General features: G+C 41.2%; 1 protein-coding gene across 1 annotated transcript in view; it reads left to right on the top strand.

Moving 5' to 3' along the window:
* Window positions 1-5,877: 5,877 nt before the first annotated feature.
* LOC132379495 (multiple inositol polyphosphate phosphatase 1-like) overlaps window positions 5,878-24,622 on the top strand; it is a 75,889-nt gene continuing 57,144 nt past the window's right edge. The window contains exons 1-2 of the mRNA XM_059947451.1: window positions 5,878-6,909; window positions 23,828-23,925. Of these exons, the coding sequence (XP_059803434.1) occupies window positions 6,129-6,909; window positions 23,828-23,925 (879 nt within the window). The 5' untranslated portion in view covers window positions 5,878-6,128. The remainder of the gene's footprint in view (window positions 6,910-23,827; window positions 23,926-24,622) is intronic.

Raw genomic sequence — 24,622 nt, forward strand, 5'->3', positions numbered from 1 at the left:
AGACTACTGAATGGTTCCTCATAGGTCCTCATTATGATCTCGCAGTTTATTGTTTACCTGCACTGCATTATTGCCGTAGCTGTTACACTTCATTCTTCATGCTGCTTTTGTCTTACTTTGTTCTACCTCAATGTGTTGGGTAATGATATGAACAGTATGCAAGGCAAGCTTCTCACTTTATCTTGGTACATGTGGCACTAATAAACTAGTTCCAAATCTTGTCCATCATACTCATAGTGGTGCAGATTAACAAAATGTTGTATGTCTCTTCTGCATCGCAATGCACCCAGTACAATATTTGTATGTCCTGATGCTACAAAAGTAACATGTCTGAACGTCTGGCGTCCTGTCACACTCACCTCAATAATAAGCAAATGCTTTGAGAGGCTGGTCAAGGACTACATCTGCAGCTTGCTACAGCCCACAGTGGACCCCCAACAATTTGCCTACTGACACAACCAATCAACAGATGATGCAATAGCCACAGCTCTACTCACCATCCTTACACATCTGGAGAAGAAGGAAGCTTATGTGAGAATGCTGTTCTTGGACTACATTTCAGCATTCAACACCATAATTCACCCTATGCTTGACAAGAAGCTCAGAAACCTCGGCCTTCACCATGCCTTGCGTAGCTGGATCCTGGACTTCCTGTCAGATCGCTGACAGGTGGTAAGAGTGGGCTCCCTCACCTCTGCCCCTCTGACATTCAACACAGGTGCCCATCAGGGATGTGTCCTAAGCTCCCTCCTTTACTCTCTGTATACTCATGACTGTGTCACCACCCACAGCTCCAATCTTCTAATTAAATTTGCTTACAATATTATACTGATTGACCTAATCTCAAATAATAATGAGGCAGCCTACAGAGAAGAAGTCATCACCCTGACACAGTGGTGTCAATAAAACAACCTTTCCCTCAATGTTGCAAAAACAAAGGAGCTGGTTGTGGACTACAGGAGGAATGGAGATAGGCTAGCCCCTATTGATATCAAAGGATCCAGGGTTCAGAGGGTGACCAGCTTTAAGTTCCTTGGCATAAACATCACCAAGGATCTCACGTGGTCTGTACATATTGGCTGTGTGGTGGAGAAGGCACAACAGCACCTCTTTCACCTCAGATGGTTGAAGAAGTTTGGTATGGGCCCCCAAATCCTAAGAACTTTCTTCAGGGGCACAATCGAGAGCATCCTGACTGGCTGCATCACTGCCTGGTATGGGAACTGTACTTCGCTCAATCGTAAAACTCTGCAGAGGGTGGTGCGGACAGCCCAGCGCATCTGTAGATGTGAACTTCCCACTATTCAGGACATTTGCAAAGACAGGTGTGTAAAAAGGGCCCAAAGGATCATTGGGGACCCAAGTCACCCCAACCACCAACTGTTCCAGCTGCTACCATCTGGGAAATGGTACTGCAGCATAAAACCAGGACCAAAAGGCTCTGGGACAGCTTCTTCCACCAGGCCATCAGACTGATTAATTCATGCTGACACAATTGTATTTCTATGCTATATTAACTGTTCTGTTGTACATACTATTTATTATAAACTGCATTTTGCACATTTAGTCAGAGATGTAACGTAAGGATTTTTACTCCTCATGTATATGAAGGATGTAAGTAATAAAGTCAATTCAATTCAAAACCAAGTACATTTATCTCACTGTAACCTGGTGTCTCTGTACATCTTGAGCTTTGAGCAGTGGCAAATTGGAGATTGGAAGCTTGAGAATACATAGTTCACTCAGGTTCACTGATTGAGTAGAAAAGGCAGGGACTCACACCAGTTTGGAACTTCAAGCAACACCCAATTAGAGATCAGAAACCTGAGAAGATGTAGTTCACTTGGGCTCAGCAATTAAGTAGAAAAGGCAGTGAGTTACAGCAGTTTGGTGCTTTGAGCAATGGTCAATCAGCATTTGGGCTTGATTGACAAGAACAAATTAAAGTAAGGCAGAGCAGCCATTGTTGGAGTGGTCAGAGTTAGAGTGGTGTTTTTGAGGCTTCAGTTAGAGAAGGCAATAAAAGCTGTAGGTAGAGTTTTTCTCTACACCAGTTTATTGCTGTTCCTTCTTTGTAGTTGCTTAGTAAGGAACAACATAGATGCCATGAAGGATAGTGGAATGCTCCTCTTGCAGGATGTGGGAAGGCAGGGAGACCTACAGTGTCCCTGACGACTAAACGTGCAAGAACTGTATCCAGCTGCAGCTCATACCACTCCATGTTAAGGAGTTGGAGCTGGAAATGGATGAACACCAGATCATTCAAGAGGCTGAGTGAGTGATAGATAGGACTTGTACAGAGACAGCTACACACAAGGTGAAGGTCACAGAAAATTGGGTGACAGTCAGGAAAGGGAAAGGGATTAAAAATTCAGTGCATAGTATCCCGTGGCCATCCCCCTCTTGGATACTATTGGGCATGGTGGGGGGTGACCAGGCAGAGGAAAGTCACAGCAGTCAGGTCTCTGGCACCAAGTCTAGTTCTGTGACTCCGAAGTGAAGTGGGGAGAAGAGGCGAGCTGTTGTGGTAGGGAATTTTTTAGTCTGTTTAGAAAAAAGAAGAATGAGAATGAGCTTCCTGAATGGTATTTTGCCCCCTGGGCACCAGGGTCCGGGATATATTGGATCGAGTCCTCAGCATTCTTAAGTGGGAGAGTAAACACGGTGGGGGGGTTGGAGGGGTGTCTAAACTAGAGTTGCAAGGATGGCAACCAGAGAGCCAGAACACTTAGAGGAGAGATTGTGGAGACAGACATTGTTAAGACCTTAGACAAAGCCAGGAATCAAAAGGTTGAGCATGGGGCAACTAACATCCTGAGCTGCTAATGTTTCAAAGCAACAAGTATCGTAGGAAATGATGAGCAGATGAGCTCAGGGCATGGATCAACACCTGGAATTATGACACTGTAGCCGTTAGTGAGAGTTGGTTGCAGGAGTGGCAGGACTGGCAGCTTGATATTCTGGGGTTCTCTTGTTTGAGGCATGACACAGTGGGAGGGATTAAAGGAGGAGGGGTGCTCAGTCAGGACAGACTGCAAAACTCATCTAGTGAGGCATTATGGGTGGAAGAGAGTATATAAGAAAGGTATCACCATGTTAATGGGGGTATAAAACAAACCACCCAACAGTCCGAGGTATCTAGAGGAACAAATTTGTAGAGAGATTGCAAACAGTTGCAAGAAACATAAGGTTGTTATAGCAGGTGATTTTAACTTTCTGAACATTGACTGGGACTCCCATATCATAAAAGGACTACATGGGACAGAGTTCGTCGAATGTGTTCAGGGAAGTTTTCTTAATCACTACATAGAAGTCCCAATAAGAGAGTGTGTGATGCTTGATCTTCTTTTAGGGATTGAGACAGGGAATGTGTAGAGGAACACTTTGCCATTAGTTTCAAAGTAAATATGCAAGAAGATAGATCTGCTCTGCAGATTGATATTCTAAACTGGGGAAAGACCAATTTTGATCTGGTAAATACAGATTGAAACTGGCTGTTTTCTGGCAAAGGTGTACTTGGCACGTGGGAGGCCTCAAAAGTGAATTTTTGAGAGTCCAAAGCTTGGAGGTGCCTGTCAGAATAAAAGGTAAAGATATCAGGTGTAGGGAGCCTTGGCTTTCAAGAGAGTTTGAGGCCCTGGTTAAGGAAAAAAAGGGAGGTATGTTGCAGGTATAGGCAGGCAGGAACGAATGTATTACTTAAGGAATATAAGAAATGTCAGAGAATACTTAAGAAAGTAATCAGGAGGGTAAAAGAAGACATGAGCTTGCCTTAACAGATAAGCTGAAGGAGAATCCTGATACGTTAAGAGCAAAAGGGATTAAATTAAAAGTAAGGGACAAAATTGCTCCTCTGGAAGATCTGAATGGTAATCTAAACGTGGAGTCGAAAGAGATGGGGAAGATCTTAAATTTTTTTTGCATCTGTATTTACTATGGAGATAGACACAGAAATCTATGGAAATGAGGCAAAAAAGCACCAACTTCATAGACTCTATACAAATGACAGAGGAGGAGGTGTTTGCTGTCTTGAGGCAAATTAGAGTGGATAAATCTCCAAGAGCAGACAGGGTATTCCCTAGACCCTGTAGGGCAGGCAAGTGCAGAAATTGCCAGGCCCTGGCAGAGTATTTAAATCACCTTTAACGACAGGTCAGGTACCATAGGATTGGAGGATAGTTTATGTTGTTCCACTGTTTAAGAAAGGATATAAAAGTAAACCAGGAAATTATAGGCTGGTGAGTCTGACATCAATAGAGGGAAAGTTACTGGAGGGTATTCTAAGAGACTGGATATACACGTATTTCAATAGATAGGGACAGATTAAGTATAGTCAGCATGGCTTTGTGTGCGGTAGGTAATGTCTAACCAATCTTATAGAGTCTTGTGAGGAAGTTACCAGGAAGGTTGATGAAGGAAAGGCAGTCGATGTTATCTATATGGACCTTAGTAATTCCTTTAACAAGGTCCTTTATATCAGTGATCTGGATGAAGATGTGGTTTACTCGATCAGCAAATTTGCAGATGACACCAAGATTGGTGGTACAGTGGACAGCGAGAAAGACTATCAGGACTTGCAGCAGGATTTGGACCTGCTAGAAAAATGGCAGATGAAATTTAATCCAGACAAGTGCAAGGTTTTGTGCTTCGGTAGGACCAACCAAGGTGGGTCTTACACAGTGAATGGTAGGGCACTGAGGAGTGTGGTAGAACAAAGGGATCTGGGAATGCAGGTCCATAATTCGTTGAAAATGTTGTTACAGATTGATAGGGTTGTAAAGAGAGCCTTCATAAATCAAAGTATTAAGCATAGGAGGTGGAATGTTATGTTGAAGTTATACAAGATATTGGTGAGGCCTAATTTGGAGTATTGTGTGCAGTTTTGGTCACCTACCTACACAAGGATGTCAGCAAGCAAAATGCTGGAGGAACTCAGCAGTATCTATGGAAAAAAGGTACAGTTGACGTTTCGGGCTGAAATCCTTCAGCAGACTGGAGAAACAAAACTGAGAAGTAGATTTGAAAGTAGGGGGGAGGGGAGAGAGAAATGCCAGGCATAGGTGAAACTTGGAGGGGGAGGGATGAAGTAGAGAATTAGGAAGTTGATTGGTGAAAGAGACAGAAGATCAAGGAAACAAAAAAAAGGGGGGAGTGGAAGAGCAACGGGGTAGAGAGAGGTGATAGGTGGGCAAGGAGATAACATAAGACAGGGAAAGCAGGATGGGATGTTGATGGGTCTGGAGGATCTGAGTTATAAGAAAAGATAGAAGTTTGGACATTATTCCTTGGGATGTAGAAGATTGAGAGGAGATTTGATGGAGCTATACAAAATCATGAGTGTTACAGATAGGGAAAATGCAAGCAGGCTTTTGCGCTGAGATTGAGTGGCACTACAATTAGCGATCATGGGTGAAATATGAACTCCAGTCAACATTTGAGAGAAGTTTGGATAGGTACAAGGATGGCAGGGGTATGAAGGGCTATGGTCCCGCTGCAAATCATGGGAGTAGTCAGTTTAAATGACTCAGCATAGACTAGATGGGCTGAAGAGCCTGTTCCTACGCTGTACTTTTCTATGACTTTACATCAGTGTAACTCAGTATTTGTTCATGTCCCAATGTCACCCTCTCTCTGTAACCTGGTGTCTCTATATATCTCAGTGTGACTCAGTACAGGTCATGATGAAGGGTCTCCGTTGTCTGCTTATTCCCCTCTATAGATGCTCTTGACCTGCTGAGTTCCTCCAGCATTTTGCGCGTGTTGCTTTGGATTTCCAGCTTCGGCAGAATCTCTTGTGTTTATAACTCAGTTATTTGTTTATGTTCCGACGCTGGCAGGTATATCTAAGTATGTCTCAATGTAACCTGGTGTTCCTGTACGCCCCACAGTGTAACCCAGAAACGGGGCATCTTCCTATTCTCAGTTCGACTTGGTACCTCTGCAAGAACCCAGTCCCATTCACTCCATTGGCGTTATCGTAACGTAGATTTGCAGCAGTGTTTAACACCCTCTATCCCGGAGCCACCGTCACTCGGGTGAACCTTTTCATTCTCTCTCCGTTGTTCCGCGTTGCGGCGGCGCTGGCGCTGGCGCCGGCCACCGGGATCGGAAGGACCGACGCGCGAACCATGCTGATTCGGTGGGCCGGATTCCGGTGCGACCTCCGCGGCCGGGCCCCGCGGGTTCTCAGGCGAGCGGGCCTCCGCTCGCTGCTGGTTGTGTGGGCTTGCTTGCGGCTCTCCGGCGCCTCCGTCGGCCGGTCGGCCTGGGCCGAGCATTACGGCACCAAGTCGAGGTACCGGGACGTGAGCCAGGGCGAGGATCCCTGGCTGCCCCCGGCCCGCTGCACCCAGCTGCAGCTGAACGGCCTGATCCGGCACGGCACCCGCTACCCCACCAGGAAGAATGTGCCCCACATGCTGGAGGTGCACCAGCTGGTGAAGGAGCTGGGGGACACCGGCCTCGACCTGGTGCAGGCCCTGGCCGCCTGGAACATGTGGTACCACGAGCGGATGGACGGCAACCTCCACCCGCTTGGAGTCTCCGAGATGGCCCGGCTAGCCGAGAGGCTGGCCGCCGGCTTCCCGGGCCTCCTGGCCCCGCAAAGTTTCCTCGAGAACAGGGTCAAGTTCCTGACCAGCTCCAAGCACCGGTGTGTCAACAGCACCCAGTCCTTCATCCGAGGTCTGGAGAGGCACCTGGGCTTGCGGGACGAGGCGGCCGGCCAGTGGGAGGTCGACGACGGGCTGCTGCGCTTCTTTGATTCTTGCCAGAAGTTTGTCAGGCTAGTGGAAAACAACGGCACGGCCCTGCACCAGTTGGAGGTGTTCAAAACGGGCCCAGAAATGGAGAGAGTGATCCAAAAAATGGCACAGAAGCTCGGCGTGTTACCAGAGGCCATCAGTATCGGTAAGTTATAGATCTTGACTCTCACTTACCATTCCATGTATAACACTGGGTGGGTTACAGATCTTGACTAATTCATCACCCTTTAGATTACCGCAGTGCTACTTGAGGGCACTGGTGTGATCACGTTCAACTGTTCTGTGGTGACTCAGATGATGCAAAGAAGCAGCGAAATTTTCTGAAGGTTTTAGGGTGGTAAAAAGAAGCATGATGATCACTGAATGTGAAATAATTAGGAACATAAATCATAAAATCAAATTGACAAGCTCCCTTTAACCCTGAAAAGGTTTAGTGATGGTGGCGGGTGGCGTTCAGTTGGTAGCAGATCTCTTTTTAGCAGATGCTTGACTATAGAACCAATCTACTATGTGCTTTAGAGAAAGTACGCCACAGGGGCTTGATTTTAGCCATTGAACATGTAGAAATGCTAGTGTGACCTGCATACAGCAACTTGAGTACTGAGCTTGAACTAAACTGGAGGGTATTGTCACAGTAAATTGAACAGCTTCATACTAGCTCCACTCTTGAAAGAAACTTGTTTGGTAGTGAAATGGAGCAATGTAGCAAGGCAAAGTTCAAAGTTGAATTTATTATCAGAGTACATACATGTCACCACATACAAACCAGAGATTCTTTTTCCTTTGGGCATACTTAACAAATCCATAGAACAGTAACTGCAAGCAGGATCTGTTAAACTGTAGACATCAGGAACTGTAAACAAACTGTGCAAATGCAGATAATAAATAAATAGCAATAAATAATGAGCATGAAATAACAAGATAAGATAAGTCCTTAAATGAGTGCAGTTATCCCATTTTGTTCAAGAGTCTGATGGTCGAGGGGCAGTAACTGTTGTTGAATCTGGTAGTCCTGAGGCACTCATACCTTCTACCTGATGGCAGCAGCGAGAAAAAAGTGTGGCCTGGGTGGTGAGGATCTTTGATGGTGGATGTTGCTTTTCTATGGCAATGTTTCATGTCAATATGCTCAATAGTTTGGGGGGGGGGGGTGTTTACCCATGATATACTGGCCGAATCCCCTATCTCTTGGAGGATTTTCTGCTCAAAGGCATTGGTGTTCCCATAGATAGCATGGGATCAACAATGCAGTCGGTTCAAACAGACTCATAGACTCCATGGCTTTATACAAGTATCAGATGAGCAGTAGTTTCATAAAAGCAGAAGAAAGAGAAGCAGGAACAAGTGATTTAGTCAGCATGCTTTGCTTGGGGAAATCTCATCTGACAAATCTGTTGGAATTCTTTGAGGAAATAAACAGGATAGACAAAAGAGAGTCAGTGGAGGTTGTTTGCTTGGATTTTCAGAAGACCTTTGACAAGGTGCCACACAAGTCTGCTTAACAAGAGCCCATAGTATTACAGGACAGACACTAGTGTGGCTAGAAGATTGGCTGGCTGGAAAGAGGCAAAGAGTGGGAATAAATGGTGACTTCTGGTTTGTTGCCAATGATTAGTGGTATCGGTGATGGAACTGCTTATTTTCACATTATATATCAATGAGTTGGTTGATGGAATTGATGGTCTTGGGGCTACTTTTGTGGATGATATGAAAATAGGTCGGGGGCAGCCAGTATTGAGGAAGCATGAACTTTGCAGAGGGACTTAGATTAGGAGAATGAGCAAAGAAGTGGCAGATGAAATAGTGTAAGAAAGTGTATGGTCATACACTTTGGTAGAAGGAATAAAGGTGTTTTCTAAATGGGGAGAACATTCAGAAATCAGAGGTGCAGTAGGACTTGGGAGCCTTCGTGCAGGATTCCCTAAAGGTTAACTTGCAGAACTAGTCTGTAGTAAGGAAGGCAACATCAATGTTAGCATTCATTTCAAGAGGATTCAATATAAAAGCAAGGGTGTAATGCTGTGGTTTTATAAGGCATCAGTCAGGCCACACTTAGAGTATTATGAGCAGTTTTGGGCCCCTTAACTAAGAAAGGATGTGCTGGCATGAGAGAGGGACTAGAGGAGGTTCAAGAGAATGATTCTAGGAATGAAAGGCTTAACTTAGGAGGAATATTTGATGGCTCCAGGCTGTCGTTGCTGGAGTTTAGTGGTGGGGGGGGGGGAATCTCATTGAAACCAATTGAATATTGAAAGGTCCAGGAAGAGTAGATGTGGCAAGAGTGTTTCCTACAGTGGGGAAATCTAGAACCAGAGAGTGCAGCCTCAGAATAGAAAGACAGAGATGAGGAGGAATTTATTTAGCCAAAGAGTTGTTATGGAATTCATTATTATAGACAGCTGTCGAGATCAAGTTGTTGGGTTTAAAGTGGAGGTTTACAGATTCTCGATTAGTAAGGGTTTCAAAGGTTACAGGGAGAAAACAGGAGAATGGGATTGTGAGGGATAATAAATCAACCATAATGGAATGGTGGAACAGACTCAATGGGCCGAGTGGCCTAATTCTGCCTCAGTGTCTCGTAGTCTCTTGCTTGCTCCAACTTTCAACAAAATCGACCTCAGGATCACTCCCCGATGCTAACAGTGATATCTTTAATATCCAAAACTGTATATCGACAGCTTGTATAAGCAGTATTCAAAATCTACAAGTGTTCATTGTCTGCTGATTAAAATTATGAAGAACTGCTAAGTCTCCAATGCAATTCTCAAGCTGCAGTGGTTTCTTCGTTTTAGTTATTAATCATTTTCCAGCCTCCTGTTAAACAGCTTGTTGAAACTGGTTACTATTCAGTTAAGTGAATGTGTATTTTGTCCCTTGGGGATCAAATGTTTGGAGAACACAATTTTAATCAAAATATCAGGTTACAGAACATTTTCAAGGTTGAGCTAAGAGGTAAATCAGGAAACAGTGACTAGGAGACACTTAGACTTTACAAATTTCCAATTTAGTAAAAGAGTGCAGGTCGGTGGGACGAGGTGAGAGTAAGCGTTTGGCACGGACTAGAAGGGCCAAGATGGCCTGTTTCTGTGCTGTAATTGTTATATGGTTAATAAATTTTTGAATGAGAAATCAATTACTAACATTTTTTTTGGTATCTTGAAGAGCAATTATTTAGGTTAGCAGAGAATGCATTTCAAACTTGACATTGACACAGGTTGGAGCAAAATAAAAGTTAGGTGATGTGTTTTTAGCTGAAACTTGCTGCTAGCTGTTGCAACATGTCATTGTCAAAAGTGTAAACAATTGCACTTTTGGTTTTGGTTTCTCATATTTGCTTATCTTGTAGTTAAATTGATGTCTTTGTTCCCTATTTTCAGGGACATATTGTATTGCTTATTTTTATTGTTTCACAACCTTTAACTAATATTCATCTAATTTAATTAATATTCCTTGATGGAGAATTACATGTGGTCTACTGCACAGACACTGTTCACTTGCTGCACTTTTCCACATTGATGTTTATTTTGCACTGTAGCCTTGTTTCACCTGCATTTGCCTACAATCTATTCCTTTCTCATTCTTGAATTTGTCAACCCTCCTCCTGTATGAATGTATCACTGCCTTCAGATCTAATGTTCTACAGTAATTAAAACTAAATTAAATAATTTTCCTTGCAGGCAAGAGGTAACCATAGCAACTCCACCAATATATCTGTTAGCAAACTATTATCTGTTAGCTACAGTCCAAACCATTCACGTGCCTTCTACTGTATTGAACCGCTGACATGCTGCATTGCAAATTCATCAAAAACTTGAACAAGAACCAAGCTGAATAAGCAGATCTAAATGCCCCTTCCTTGCGCAGCTAGGTCTTGGTTAACAGCTACACAACTACTTCAGTACTGTGAGATGAGCAATACACAATCTATCAACATGGATTGGAAAAGAGTGTACAGCAAGTATATACTGTAAATAATGTTTTTATATATTGTTTATTCCGCTGAAAAGATGGTCTGCATGGCTCCTTGATCTAACTCTCTGCAGGAGGTGGTTGACATTATGCATTGTTATTTACATTTGTGCACTGAGGGATGAAGGTCATTTATATCTTCTCAGTGTTCAATAGGTTGACGTTAGAATAGATTCAAGTGTGGGCTTATCTCTGGTATGAGCAAAATGATGCACATAAGTTATTTGTTAAGTAATGCTGAGGCCAGATCTGCTTCTTACTTGATCGCTCCCTTCCTTCTCCTCCCACCATCCCTTTCATTTGGTTTCACCTATCACTAGCCAGCTTGCATCCCTTGCTCTCCCCTCACCATCTTACTCTGGCTTCTGCCCCTTCCTTCCCAGTCCTGATGAAGTATCTCAGCCCAAAACATTGACTGTTTATTCTCCTCCATGACCTGCAGAGTTCCTCCTGCATTTCTTTATTTATTTAGAGTTAGAGTGCGGAACAGGCCCTCCCGGCCCAGCAACACACCTATTTAAACCTAGCCTAATCACAGGACAATTTACAAAGACCAATTAACCAGCTAACTCTGGTGCGAGGAAACCAGAGCCCCCAGAGGAAAGCCACGCGTTCACGGGAAGGACGTACAAACTTCTTACCGAGGACACTGGAATTTATCTCTGAGCTGCAGTGCCTTGAGCTGTACTAGAGTGTGTTGCTCAACCTTTCCGACATCTCCAGAATATTCAATGCACTCTGAAATGATGGAATATGTTGATGCTATAACATTGCCATGAAATATCAGGTTGTCACTAAACCGTTTTCGATTCACATGTTGTGTGAAGGTTAGACCAAAGAGCTGATTGTTGACTTCAGAAAGGGTAAGGCGAGGCAACAGAAAGCAACCCTTACAGAGGGATCAGAAGTGGAAAAGTGAGCAATTTCAAGTTCCTGGGTGTCAACATCCCTGAGGATCTGACGTCATCCCAACATATCGATGTGGCTATATAAAAAAAAGGCAAGACAGCAGCTGTATTTCATTAGGATTTGGTTTGTCACCTGAAACACTCAAAAACTTCTGTAGATGTACCTTGGAGGGCATTCTGACTGGTTACGTCACTCTCTGGTATGGGGGAGGGGGGGCTACTGCACAGGATTCAAGTAAGCTGCAGAAAGTTGTAAAATTAGTCATCTCCATCATGGGAACTAGCCTCCGTAGCATCCAAGACATCTTCAAAGAGCGGTGGTGCCTCAGAAAGGCAGCTTCCATTATTAAGGACCCCCATCATCCAGGATATACCCTTTTTGCATGACTTTTAATGTAATGATTTAATACACACACTCACACACACACACACACACACACACACACACTCACTCACATACACACTCTCACACACACACACACACACACACACACACACACACTCACTTACATACACACTCACACACACACATACACTGACACAATCATACATGCACGCGCACACAAACACACACGCACATAAGTATATTATATTAGATTTTTTTCCTATATTTTTCATGTATTGCATTGTACTGCTGCAACTAAGTTAACAAATTTCACGACATATGCCGGTGATATTAAGCCTGATTCTGATTTTGATTTCCAGAATGTCTGATGTTTATAACACAGGCAAGGTGGGAAGTTTGGTTCCCACCATGGCTGACATATTTAAATTTATTTCATTCAGTATATCCTGAAATGATGGAACATGTTGAGACCATACCGTTGCCATGAAGTACCAGGTTATCACTAAAACTTAATTATATTCACATGCTGTGCAAAAGTTAAACTAATGTCCAACTGAGTCATGCCAAGTCAATCTGGAACTAGGGGCTGGCTTTAAAAAAGCCAATGTAAATGCTATGTGGTAGCTTCCTGAATTCAGCTTTATTTTGAGTATTCCATGGTTCTGAGTTGTATTCATGCAGTTTCTATACAGTTACACCACAACCTGAATAGTTATGTACATATACTTAACACAAAATTCACAGAATAGTAAGTAATGCATTCATCTCAAAAGAGTATACATTGAATTTTGCTCAAAAGTACTATGTGCTTTAAAAAAAATCAAATGAAGTGAGTTTGACCACGTTCCCCCAGAGCTATCACTTCTTGCTGAGTAAACTTCAACTAAGGAGAGCTTTATTATATCACACGATTCCAAACATAGTAGCATTATTCATAACCAAACTTTGTAAGACTTGAGTTTCACTTTGACTGCAGTGACAGAATCTGGAGAAAGAACAGTGCTGTGCAGTTTTTACTGCTTTTTCTGTATAGTATTTTTATCCATTAGCGTTAATCCTGTGTGTAATTTTATTTTATTTGAATTCCAATGCACTCAAATACTTGATGAAAGATATTCATAATTGTTGAATTTTAAAAGGGTGACAGAGATAAATAGCTTGCACTAAAACTTCTTTCAGTGATTTCTGTAGAGTGGGAAATGCTTAATGTTGGTAGAGGAACATGTGCAGTAGATGTTTTCATGCACGAAGATGAAGAAACTGCCATATACCATATCATATAAAGCCATATAATGTTGGCAAGCTGTTGAAGGTACATACTGTCATAATTAACACACATGAAATGCTGGAGGAACTCAGGCCAGGGAGCATCTATGGAAAAGAGTAAACAGCCAAAGTTTTGGGCTAAGACCTTCCTGCTGGGTTCTCCAGCATTTTGTGTGTGTTTCGCTGGATTTCCAGCATCTGCAGACTTTCTTTTTTTGTGATTTTACACCATCATAACGATAGCTTGTCCTAACATTTATTGCCCTTCCAAGATGATGGTATTGTGGTAGCTATAGAGCACAAGGTATTTGACTTCATTTTCGGAGGTGATTATTGACTGCTGCCTATTTGGGGTGAATGCACAGTATTTCTTATCAGCCGTTGCCTGAATGTAATCTAGGCTCTGCAGCAAACTTCTTTTCTTAATTGGAACTGAACATTGCATAAATGTTCTCGCTTCTGGTGTCATGGACGAAAATGTCATTGGTGAAATGAAGAATATCGTTGGGTTTGGTTGGACTTGCAGTAGTGTCCTGAACCTGCGATGATTGACTTCCAACAATCAAAGATGTCTTCCTTTGTGTGATGAATAACCCAACCACTGGAGTGTTTTTCCCCTTTCCCAGCACTTCTTTGTGTCTTAAAAGCCACCATGCTCACCTCACATCTAAACTTCAGATCTTTGGGCCATGTTTTAATTAGGCCTTGAGTTAAATGACCCCGGTAAAACTGGGAATGGACAGGCAAGTTAGTAGTAGGCAGCTGTCAATCCCAGGGGATTATGGGTCCTCTCCAGAGTGCAAGCCTGGGCGGGAAGATATGAAGAACCGGCCGTGGTCCATGCAGTGGGTTCTCCCTCTTGACGTTACTGATGTAGTCCAACGGAAGGGCAAGCACTGATACAGTTTGGCACCAGTGTTGTCACAGAGGTTGCCAGAATGAAGTTGTAAACAACATCAAACTGCCTAAGGAACCCCGGCTCCAGATTTCTTCCTCAGGGTTTACTCCCGAAGCTTTTCCCATGGGTGGGTATGGCCACAAGGCAGCGGAGGTTTAAAATCAAGGTTTTCCTCCTTCTAAGCAGGCTGCCGTCCAAGGCTGACAAACCCCACCTGCCTGAAGCAACTGGTTTTGAGGCACCACTGGTCCACCTCTGCCCCTTCTCTTGTCAGTAGAAACAGTTCCACCGGGCCTAGTAGCTAAGTCACATGTGAAGGCCAAGAGTTGGACTTGGTTGTCAGAGGCTGTAAGAGATGCATGCCATTTGGAGCACTTTATAGGTAGTGGGAGTTTATCCCCACTACCACCCCCGGCTATGACAATCTTAGGAACCATGAGCAAGTTACTTGTGCAAAAATTGTATGTTGTTAGGCTCACACAAGAGAATGAGGAGGTGATACATAGGAGTTACAGGAAGATAGTCGCCTCTAAGTTCCAGGAGGCAGGTTCTTGGGTGAATCTCAGGAGAGGGAGAGAGATTAGGCAGCTAGTGAAGAGTACCCCTGTGGTCATTCCCCTCAATAATAAGTATACAGCTTTGGATACTGTTGGAGGTATGACCTACCGGGGGAAGCTGTAGTGACTGGGTTTCTTGCACTGATTCTGGTTCTGTGGCTCGGAAATGAAGGAGGGGAGAAACAGATTGCAGTGGTGATAGGGAATTCCATAGTTAGAGGAACACACCGGAGATGCTGTGGGCATGAAAAAAGAAGCCCAGATGGAATTTTGTCAGGGATGTCTCAAATTGTGTCCACAGCATACTGAAGGAGGAGGGTGAGCAGATGGAAGTCATGGCATATATTGATACCAATGTCATAGGTAGGAAAGGGAGGCTATCTGAAGAGAGAATATAGGGAGTTGGGTAGAAAGCTGAAAAACAGAACCTTGATTGCTGCCTGTGCCCTGCACCAGTGAGGGTAAGAATAGGATGAATTGACAGATGAATGTGTTGCTGAGGAAATGATGTGGAGGGCAGGGTTTCAGATGTATGGATCGTTGGGATCTTCTTGGGAAGGTATGACTTGTACAAAAAGGACAGATTACACCTGAACCTGAGGGGGACCAAAGGCAGGCAAGTTTGCTAATTTGGCAGCGGGATGGAAATCAGAGTGACGGGGTAGTTGGTATACAAGTTGATGTATTGTGTAGTGAGACTGTGAGGAAGGACGGGTGCTAGTGGGATGAGTTGAAGTGCAACATGGTGGCAAAACAGGACTGAAGATGCTATATTCAAATGCACACTATACAGAATAAGGTAGATGATCGTATAGCGCAGTTAGAAATGCGTAGATATGGCATTGTGATGTCTATAGTCATAGCTGAAAGATCATAGTTGGGAGCTTAACATCCACAGATACACTTTGTATCGATAGGATTGGCAGGTAGGCAGAGGAGGTGGCATCGTTCTGTTGGTAAAAAATGAAACCAAATCCTTAGAAAGAGATGACATAGGATCAGAAGATGTAGAATCCTTTTGGGTCGAGTTAAGAAACTGCAAGTGTAAAAAATACCTTTATGGGAGTTATCTCCAGTAGCATCCAGGATGTGGGATACAAATTACAACAGAAGGTAGAAAATGCATGTAAAAAGGTCAATGTTACAATAGTGAAGGGGGATTTCAAAATGCAGGTAGATTGGGAAAATCAGGTTGGTGTTGGATCCTAAGAGAGGGAGTTTGTAGAATGGCAATGAGATGGCTTTTTAGAGCAGCTTGTGGTTGAGCCCACTAGGAGAAAGACAGATCTGGATTGGGTATTGTGTAATAAACTAGATTTGATTAGGGAGCTTAAGGTAAAGAAACCCTTAGGCAGCAGTGATTATAATATGATAGAATTTACCCTGGAGTTTGAGAGGGAGAAGACATAGTCAAATATAGCAGTATTAGAGTGGAGTAAAAAGAATTACAGAGGCAAGAGAGAGGAGCTGGTCAGAGTTGATTGGAAGGAGACACCAGCAGAACAGCAATGGCTGAAGTTTCTGGGCAATGCAGAAGGTGCAGGATAGATGCTTCTCAAAGATGAAGTATTCTAGAAGGATGAGGTAACCATGGCTGACAAGGAAAGATAAGAGAGTGTATACTATAGCAAAAGTTAGTGGGAAGGTAAAGGATTGGGAAGCTTTCAAAAACCAACAGAAAGCCACTAAAAAGCCATACGAAGAGAAAAGATGAAATATGAAGGTAAGCTAGCGAATAATATAACAGGGATTACCAAAAAGATTTTTCAGGTATATAATGCTTAAAAGAGAGGTGAGAGTAGATATCAGACTACTGGAAAATGATGCTGGAGAGTAGTAATTGAGAACAAAGAAATGGCGGACGGACATAATACTATTTTGCGTCAGTCTTTATTGTGGAAGACACCTGAATTAGATGGACCACACCCGAGGGTTCTAAAAGAGGTAGCTGAAAAAAGATTGTGGAAGCATTAGTAAAGATTTTTAAAGTATCTCTAGATTCTGGAATGGTTCCGGGGAACTGGATCGCAAAGTCAATCCATTCTTTAAAAAGAGAGGGAGGCAGAAGAAAATGAATTATAGGCCAGTTAGCCTGATTTCAGTGGTTGGGAAGATGTTGGAGTCCATTATTAATTATGAGGTTTCACAGTACTTTGAAACGCATGATAAAATAGGCCAAAGTCAGTATGGTTTCCTTGAGGGGAAATCTTACCTGACAAATCTTTGTCGGAATTCTTTGTGAAAATAACAGGCATGATAGAGAAAGGAGAGTCATTGGATGTTGGATGTTGTTTACTTGAATTTTCAGAAGGCTTTTGACAAGGTGCCGCAAATGAGGTTGCTTAACAAGATAAAAGTTGATTTATAGGAAAGATACTAGCATGGATGGAACATTGGCTGATTGCCAGGATGCAAAGAATGAGAATAAAGGGGGTGTTATCAGTGGTAAGAAGTGTTCCACGGGGGTCAGTGTTTGGACCGTTTTTTTCATGTTATTTGTGAATGATTTGAATGATGGAATTGATGGCTTTGTGTCCAAGTTTGCAGATAATATGAAGATAGGTAGAAGGGCAGGTACTGTTGAAGAAGCAGGGAGTCCGTAGAAAGATGAGATCTCTTATTGATATTGATGGCCAGTCATGTAATGTGCTAAAACAAAATGGGTGCACGTTTTATGACTTCTGCTTGTCTTAGTCCACAATTCTTGGGCATCTGCTGAATTACAAATCCCATTTCCAGAAAAGTTGGGATATTTTCCAAAATGCAATAAAAACAAAAATCTGTGATATGTTAATTCACGTGAACCTTTATTTAACTGAGAAAAGTACAAAGAAAAGATTTTCAATAGTTTTACTGACAACTTAATTGTATTTTGTAAATATACACAAATTTAGAATTTGATGGCTGCAACACACTCAACAAAAGTTGGGACAGAGGCATGTTTACCATTGTGTTACATCACCTTTCCTTTTAATAATACTTTTTAATCGTTTTGGAACTGAGGATACTAATTGTAGTAGATTTGCAATTGGAAATTTTGTCCATTCTTGCTGAATATAAGACTAAAGCTGCTCAACAGTCCATGGTCTCTGTTGTCTGATTCTCCTCTTCCTGATGCGCCATACATTTTCAATAGGAGATAGATCTGGACTGGCAGCAGGCCAGTCAAGCACACGCACTCTGTGTCCACAAAGCCACGCTGTTGTAGCCCGTGCAGAATGTGGTCTGGCATTGTCCTGCTGAAATAAGCATGGACGTCCCGGGAAGAGACGTCACCTTGAAGGCAACATATGTCTCTCTAAAATCCTAATATACGCCTCAGGGTCAATGGTACCTTCACATACATGCAACTCACCCATGCCGTGGGCACTGATGCACCCCCATACCATCACAGATGCTGGCTTTTGCACCTTTCGTTGATAACAATTAGGATGGTCGTTTTCACCTTTGGCACGGAGAACTCGACGCCCGTTTTTTTTCCGAAAACTAGCTGAAATGTGGACTCATCTGACCACAGCACACGGTTCCACAGTCTTTCAGTCTATCTGAGATGAGCTTGGGCCCAGAGAACTCACTGGCGTTTCTGAATAGAGTTGATGTATGGCTTCCTCCTTGTGTAATACAGTTTCAAGTTGCATTTCTGGATGCAACGGACTGTGTTAAGTGACAATTGTTTTCTGAAGTACTCCCGAGCCCAGGTGGCTATAATTGTCACAGTAGCATGACGGTTTCTTAGGCAGTGCTGCCTGAGGGCTTGAAGATCACAGGCATTCAGCAGTGGTTTCCGACCTTGCCCTTTATGCACTGAGATGTCTCTGAATTCTCTGAATGTATTGTAGATTTTGAAAGACCTAAATTCTCTGCAATCTTGTGTTGGGAAATGTTCCTTTTGAACTGACTAACAATTCTCTCACGAATTTTGGCACAAAGGGGTGAGCCACGACCCATCCTTGCTTGCAAAGACTGAGCCTTTGATGGACGCTACTTTTATACCCAGTCATGATACCTCACCTGCTACCAATTAGCCTGCTTAATGTGGAGTCTTCCAAACCGGTGTTACTTGAATATTCTGTGCACTTTTCAATCTTATTTTAACTCTGTCCCAACTTTTGTTGAGTGTGTTGCAGCCATCAAATTCTAAATTTGTGTATATTTACAAAATACAATTAAGTTGGTCAGTAAAACTATTGAAAATCTTTTCTTTGTACTTTTCTCAGTTAAATAAAGGTTCAAGTGAATTAACATATTACAGATTTTTGTTTTTATTGCATTTTGGAAAATATCCCAACTTTTCTGGAAATGGGGTTTGTACATCAGCAACAATGAGCAAGACATTTTTTTAGGGAAGAATATAATATCCTAGTACTTCAAGTAAGCTATTTACCCCCATTACTGTCAAAGAGCCTGTCACTGATCTGACCCCATATCAATGCTTTTATTCCATATTTCTTACAACCTACTTTAAACAAAATGTTATTCACAGATTTTAAAATGACAGAAGGGTATCTTTTTGAATCATAAAATTATGAAAGGGATAGATATGATAGAGGCAGACAAGTTGTTTCTACTGGTAGGTGAAACTAGGACTGGGGGACATAGCCTGAAGATTTGGGCAGTAGATTTAGAATGGACATGAGGAGAAACTGTTTTTTCCAAAGAGTGGTGAATCTGAGGAATTCTCTACCCAAGGAAGCAATAGAGACCACCTCATTAAATATATTTAAGACACAGATAGGTGTTTGCATAGTAAGGGAATTAAGGGTTACGGTGAAAAAGGTAGGTAGGTATAGCTAGGTCCATCAGCCATAATCTCATTGAATGGCAGAGCAGTATCAATAGGCCAGATTACCTACTTCTGCACCCATTTCTTATGTTCTAAGCAAACTAATTGCATCGTTTTGGAGGTGACGTTTTTGCCTCGTTTCCGCCTCATTTCAGATGCCAAGATCTACCATCTAGTGCATGCACATCAATGGTAATGGTCAGCGTGGCAGAAGTGTTGACTGCACCTTCCTCGAGTCATAATACAGTGCTGTATTGGTGCAGTAGAGTGGCAGAGGGAAAAGCTCTTGCCAGACATGTCACACTGCAGTCACGCCAAAATGGCCAAGTAGTCATCAGTTATGTGTCTACAGGTTCATGCCGACATCCAGCAGTTGCTTTTGCTTCAATCTTGGGCTCATTCTCTTTCGATCATGATCAAGTATGTTAATGAATTGAGATGTGAATATTTCACAAGAAACATACTGTACACTCGTCTTTTATCAGTTAGAATCAGTGAACGTTTTTCTAGGAGTTGAATCATAATGCTAGTAAGATTCCATATGAAAATGATGCTCTTTTTGTCTATGACTCTCCTGATGAATTTAATGTGGTGTCAATTGCATTAAAACTAATGATAAATGTCAATTTTAACTCCTACCAAAGAACTTTATAAGAAAAGAGTTGAGCTTCAAATGGAGCATAGCTTATTATTATCTTCTTCAATTGAGAATCAATTAATTAGGACCAGGGCCCAATTTTATATCCATAGTGATCGAACTGGTAAATTTTTAGCTAACCAATTAAAAGCTATTTCGACTAAGCGAAAAATTATTAAAATTCGTAAACAAGACAGAAATCTGACAACTGATCATAAAGAAATCAATAACACTTTTCAAGATTTTTATAAATCTTTATATCAATCAGAATTTGACGGCGATCTGTCCATGATGGATAATTTTTTTAACAATTTGAATATTCCCAAACTGACAGATGAAGATCGTAGCTTGTTTGATGCTCCTATCTCTCTGGCCGAAATAGGAGAGGCCATCTCATCAATGAACTCAGGGAAAGCTCCTGGTCCTGATGGTTTTATTATAGAATTTTTAAAAACTTTTTCTTCTTTGCTTTCCCCTTGGCTATGTGAAATTTTTAATGATGCATGTGTTAAGAAGAGATTACCTCAGTCTTTTTATGAAGCTACTATCTCTCTAATTCTTAAAAAAGATAAGGATCCCACTCTATGTGCATCTTATCGCCCTATATCACTATTAAATGTAGATTCTAAGATTCTTACAAAAATTTTAGCTATTGGGTTAGAAAAGGTATTATCACAGATTATTTCAGAAGACCAAACTGGTTTTATTAGGAATCGGTATTCCTTTTTTAATATTAGAAAATTGATTAATATAATTTACACTTCATCACCCACAATTCCAGAATGTGTTATTTCACTAGATGCTGAAAAAGCCTTTGATAGAGTTGAATGGGTATACTTATTTAACACTTTGAGATATTTTAATTTTAGTCCTAATTTTATATCATGGATTAAACTAATATATCATAAACCTGTTGCTTCTGTTCTTACAAATAATTACAGATCTTCCTTTTTTCAATTATCTCATGGTACGAGACAAGGTTGTCCCTTAAGTCCTTTATTGTTTAATATTGCATTAGAACCTTTAGCCATTGCGTGATCTTTTCTTTGAAGGTAGTTTGATGTCTTTTGACCAACTTTCCAACAAATTTGAGTTACCTAAATCTAACTTTTTTAGATATTTACAAATTAGAAATTTTTTACATAAATTTCTACCATCCTTCCCCAATTCAACTTCAATGGCCTTCTTAGGTATGATTTTTACCTTAAATCCCTATCAGAAGGGATTAGTGGCTTTTATTTATAATATGATTATGAAGATACAACCAGAAATATCAGGTAGAATTAAACAAGAATGGGAAAAAGAACTTCAATATAATATATCAATAGAAAAATGGGAAAAGATTTTACAAATGGTTAATTCTTCTTCTATATGTGCTAAACATGCTTTAATACAATTTAAAATTGCACATAGAGCTCATATGTCTAAAGATAAGCTTGCTCGATTCTATTCTCATATTAACCCTCAATGTGACAGATGTCATTCAGATGTGGCTTCATTGACCCACATGTTTTGGTCATGTCCCGCTTTACATAACTATTGGAAGGACATATTTGCTACCATTTCCTCAGTTTGGAATATCGATTTACAACCTCATTTTATTACTGCAATTTTTGGTATACCAAATGAAGATGATAATCAGTTTTCCCCTTCAATTAGACGAATGATTGCTTTTGTAACATTAATGGCCAGAAGGTCTATATTACAAAATTGGAAAGAAGTAAATCCTCCTACCACGTTCCAGTGGTTTTCTCAAACTATTTCTTTTCTGAGCTTGGAAAAAATTAGAAGCACTATTTTTGACTCATCAATTAAATTTGAAGAAACTTGGGGACCGTTCATTCGACATTTTCATATGAATTAATTTGGCCTCTTCCAGACCTTCTCTTTACTTATTCTTGTTCAGGTATGGAGTTCCGGAGTTTTTGGCACTATCATATACAAATGAACTGTTATTATTGCCCATGTTAGTTTAGTTTAGTATTTTTTTATATTTTTTGCCTGTATTTTCATAATTTTTTCTTTTTCTTTTGATGATTATTTTAATTTTTTTCATACAATTATTATAGACTTGATTATATTATTATAGACTATCGGGATGGAGGCCGGTGACTAGCGGGGTGCCTCAGGGATCTGTTTTGGGCCCAATGTTGTTTGTAATATACATAAATGATCTGGATGATGGGGTGGTAAATTGGATTAGTAAGTATGCCGATGATACTAAGGTAGGAGGTGTTGTGGATAATGAGGTGGATTTTCAAAGCTTGCAGGGAGATTTATGCCGGTTAGAAGAATGGGCTGAATGTTGGCAGATGGAGTTTAATGCTGAGAAGTGTGAGGTTCTACATTTTGGCAGGAATAATCCAAATAGAACATACAGAGTAAATGGTAGGGCATTGAGGAATACAGAGGAACAGAGAGATCTAGGAATAACTGTGCATAGTTCCCTGAAAGTGGAGTCTCATGTAGAAGAGGGCTTTTGGAACGCTGGCCTTTATAAATCAAAGCATTGAGTACAGAAGTTGGGATGTAATGCTAAAGTTGTACAAGGCATTGGTAAGGCCAAATTTGGAATATTGTGTGCAGTTCTGGTCACTGAATTATAGGAAAGATATCAATAAATTAGAGAGAGTGCAGAGACGATTTACTAGGATGTTACCTGGGTTTCAGCAATTAAGTTACAGAGAAAGGTTGAACAAGTTAGGTCTGTATTCATTGGAGCGTAGAAGGTTGAGGGGGGATTTGATCGAGGTATTTAAAATTTTGAGAGGGATAGATAGAGTTGACGTCAACAGGCTGTTTCCATTGAGAGTAGGGGAGATTCAAACTAGAGGACATGATTTGAGAGTTAGGGGGCAGAAGTTTAAGGGAAACACGAGGGGGTATTTCTTTACTCAAAGAGTGATAGCTGTGTGGAATGAGCTTCCTGTAGAAGTAGTAGAGGCCAGTTCAGTTGTGTCATTTAAGGTAAAATTGGATAGGTATATGGACAAGAAAGGAGTGGAGGGTTATGGGCTGAGTGCGGGTAGGTGGGACTAGGTGAGATTAAGGGTTCGGCATGGACTAGGAGGGCCAAGATGGCCTGTTTCCGTGCTGTGATTGTTATATGGTTATATGGTTGATTGACAATGTACTATGTTTCTATGTTGATATATTAATAGGATATTGTTATCCTACTATTAATTCAATTTCAAGTCTTATGCATTTATAACCTATTTATTATTATATTATGTTTCTTTTATATATGAAATTCAATAAAAAGATTGAAAAAAAATGTCAATTTTAGCCCATTTCACAGATTTTCTGTCATCTGCCTTGTGGACCACTAGGTGGTGCCAAATTGATATTCTTGTCCAAGTGATAGATTGCTCAGTGAGGGGCAGTGACACTAATGTATTGGCAAAATAGTTTTGTCACTTTTATTAATTTATTACTTTCTACATGTTTATGCACCAACAGATCAGTGTCACTCTGTGCACTCACATTAAATATTTTTCTGCTCCTATCAAAGTGCATAACCTCACATTTTCTATTTTAATTTAACCATTTTCACCTTGCCCTTAATAGATCTGTCAAATTGTCTTTGCAGACTCATTGTGTCCTCTTCGCATTGACCCTTGTACCAACAGAAAACTTGACAATGTTACACTCTGATCAGTAAACTTGGTGGTTAAGTTCTTATAAATCTTTGTCTTGCAGAGATGGTGGAAGCGACATTTTACCTCTGTACTTATGAGTTCATCCTTAAAGGCATAGTTTCTCCCTGGTGTGACCTTTTCGATAAACAAGACGTAGAGGTAATAATGATATCACAACAAATGTGTCCTTTATAATTCATGTTTGTTTAACAAGAAAATCTTATGTAAGCTGTGGTCTCATTTTCCATCAGCAAGTGCTGGCAGCTTGCTGATACACAACACATAACTGAGAAATTGACCCTCCAGTAGCAGTCATAGTTATATAGGAACAAGGTGCTCCTGATGCTGGAAGACTAGATGCCTCAACCTTACATTAAATTTTATTCAGACTTTGACCAAGCCAAAACCATTCATTCCATCAAGGATCAGCACCTATCTAGTCACATATGTGCTAATGAACTCAGTGTTGAGATAAGCAATATTAAGCACAGTTTGTTTTTAATTCAAACTTCTAGCATCCTCTTTTTTTGCTTTGGTTATACTGAGCAATGATTCTGCACCTTTTATTTCTTTTCCAATTATCACTCTTCCATGATGTGCTATTGTCCCAGTGTCATCAAATCCACCATCCAAAATTCATTCCTGTTCTTTCCTCTTCATCTTCCTCTCTTAGTTCCAGCAAAGAACTTACACCAACAGAGGCGAATAGAATGATGTGAATTCCATGAGGTGTATTGGCATAAGTTTCTCCTTCAGCAGGGCATATTGAATAAGAATCATTTCTCTTATGGGAATCATTGTAATGATCACACCTCCTGTAGGGATCATTGGATAACATCCAGTTAATAAGCAGACT

The sequence above is a fragment of the Hypanus sabinus genome, chromosome 22 (assembly GCF_030144855.1).
Source record: "Hypanus sabinus isolate sHypSab1 chromosome 22, sHypSab1.hap1, whole genome shotgun sequence".
Taxonomy (NCBI): Eukaryota; Metazoa; Chordata; class Chondrichthyes; order Myliobatiformes; family Dasyatidae; genus Hypanus; species Hypanus sabinus.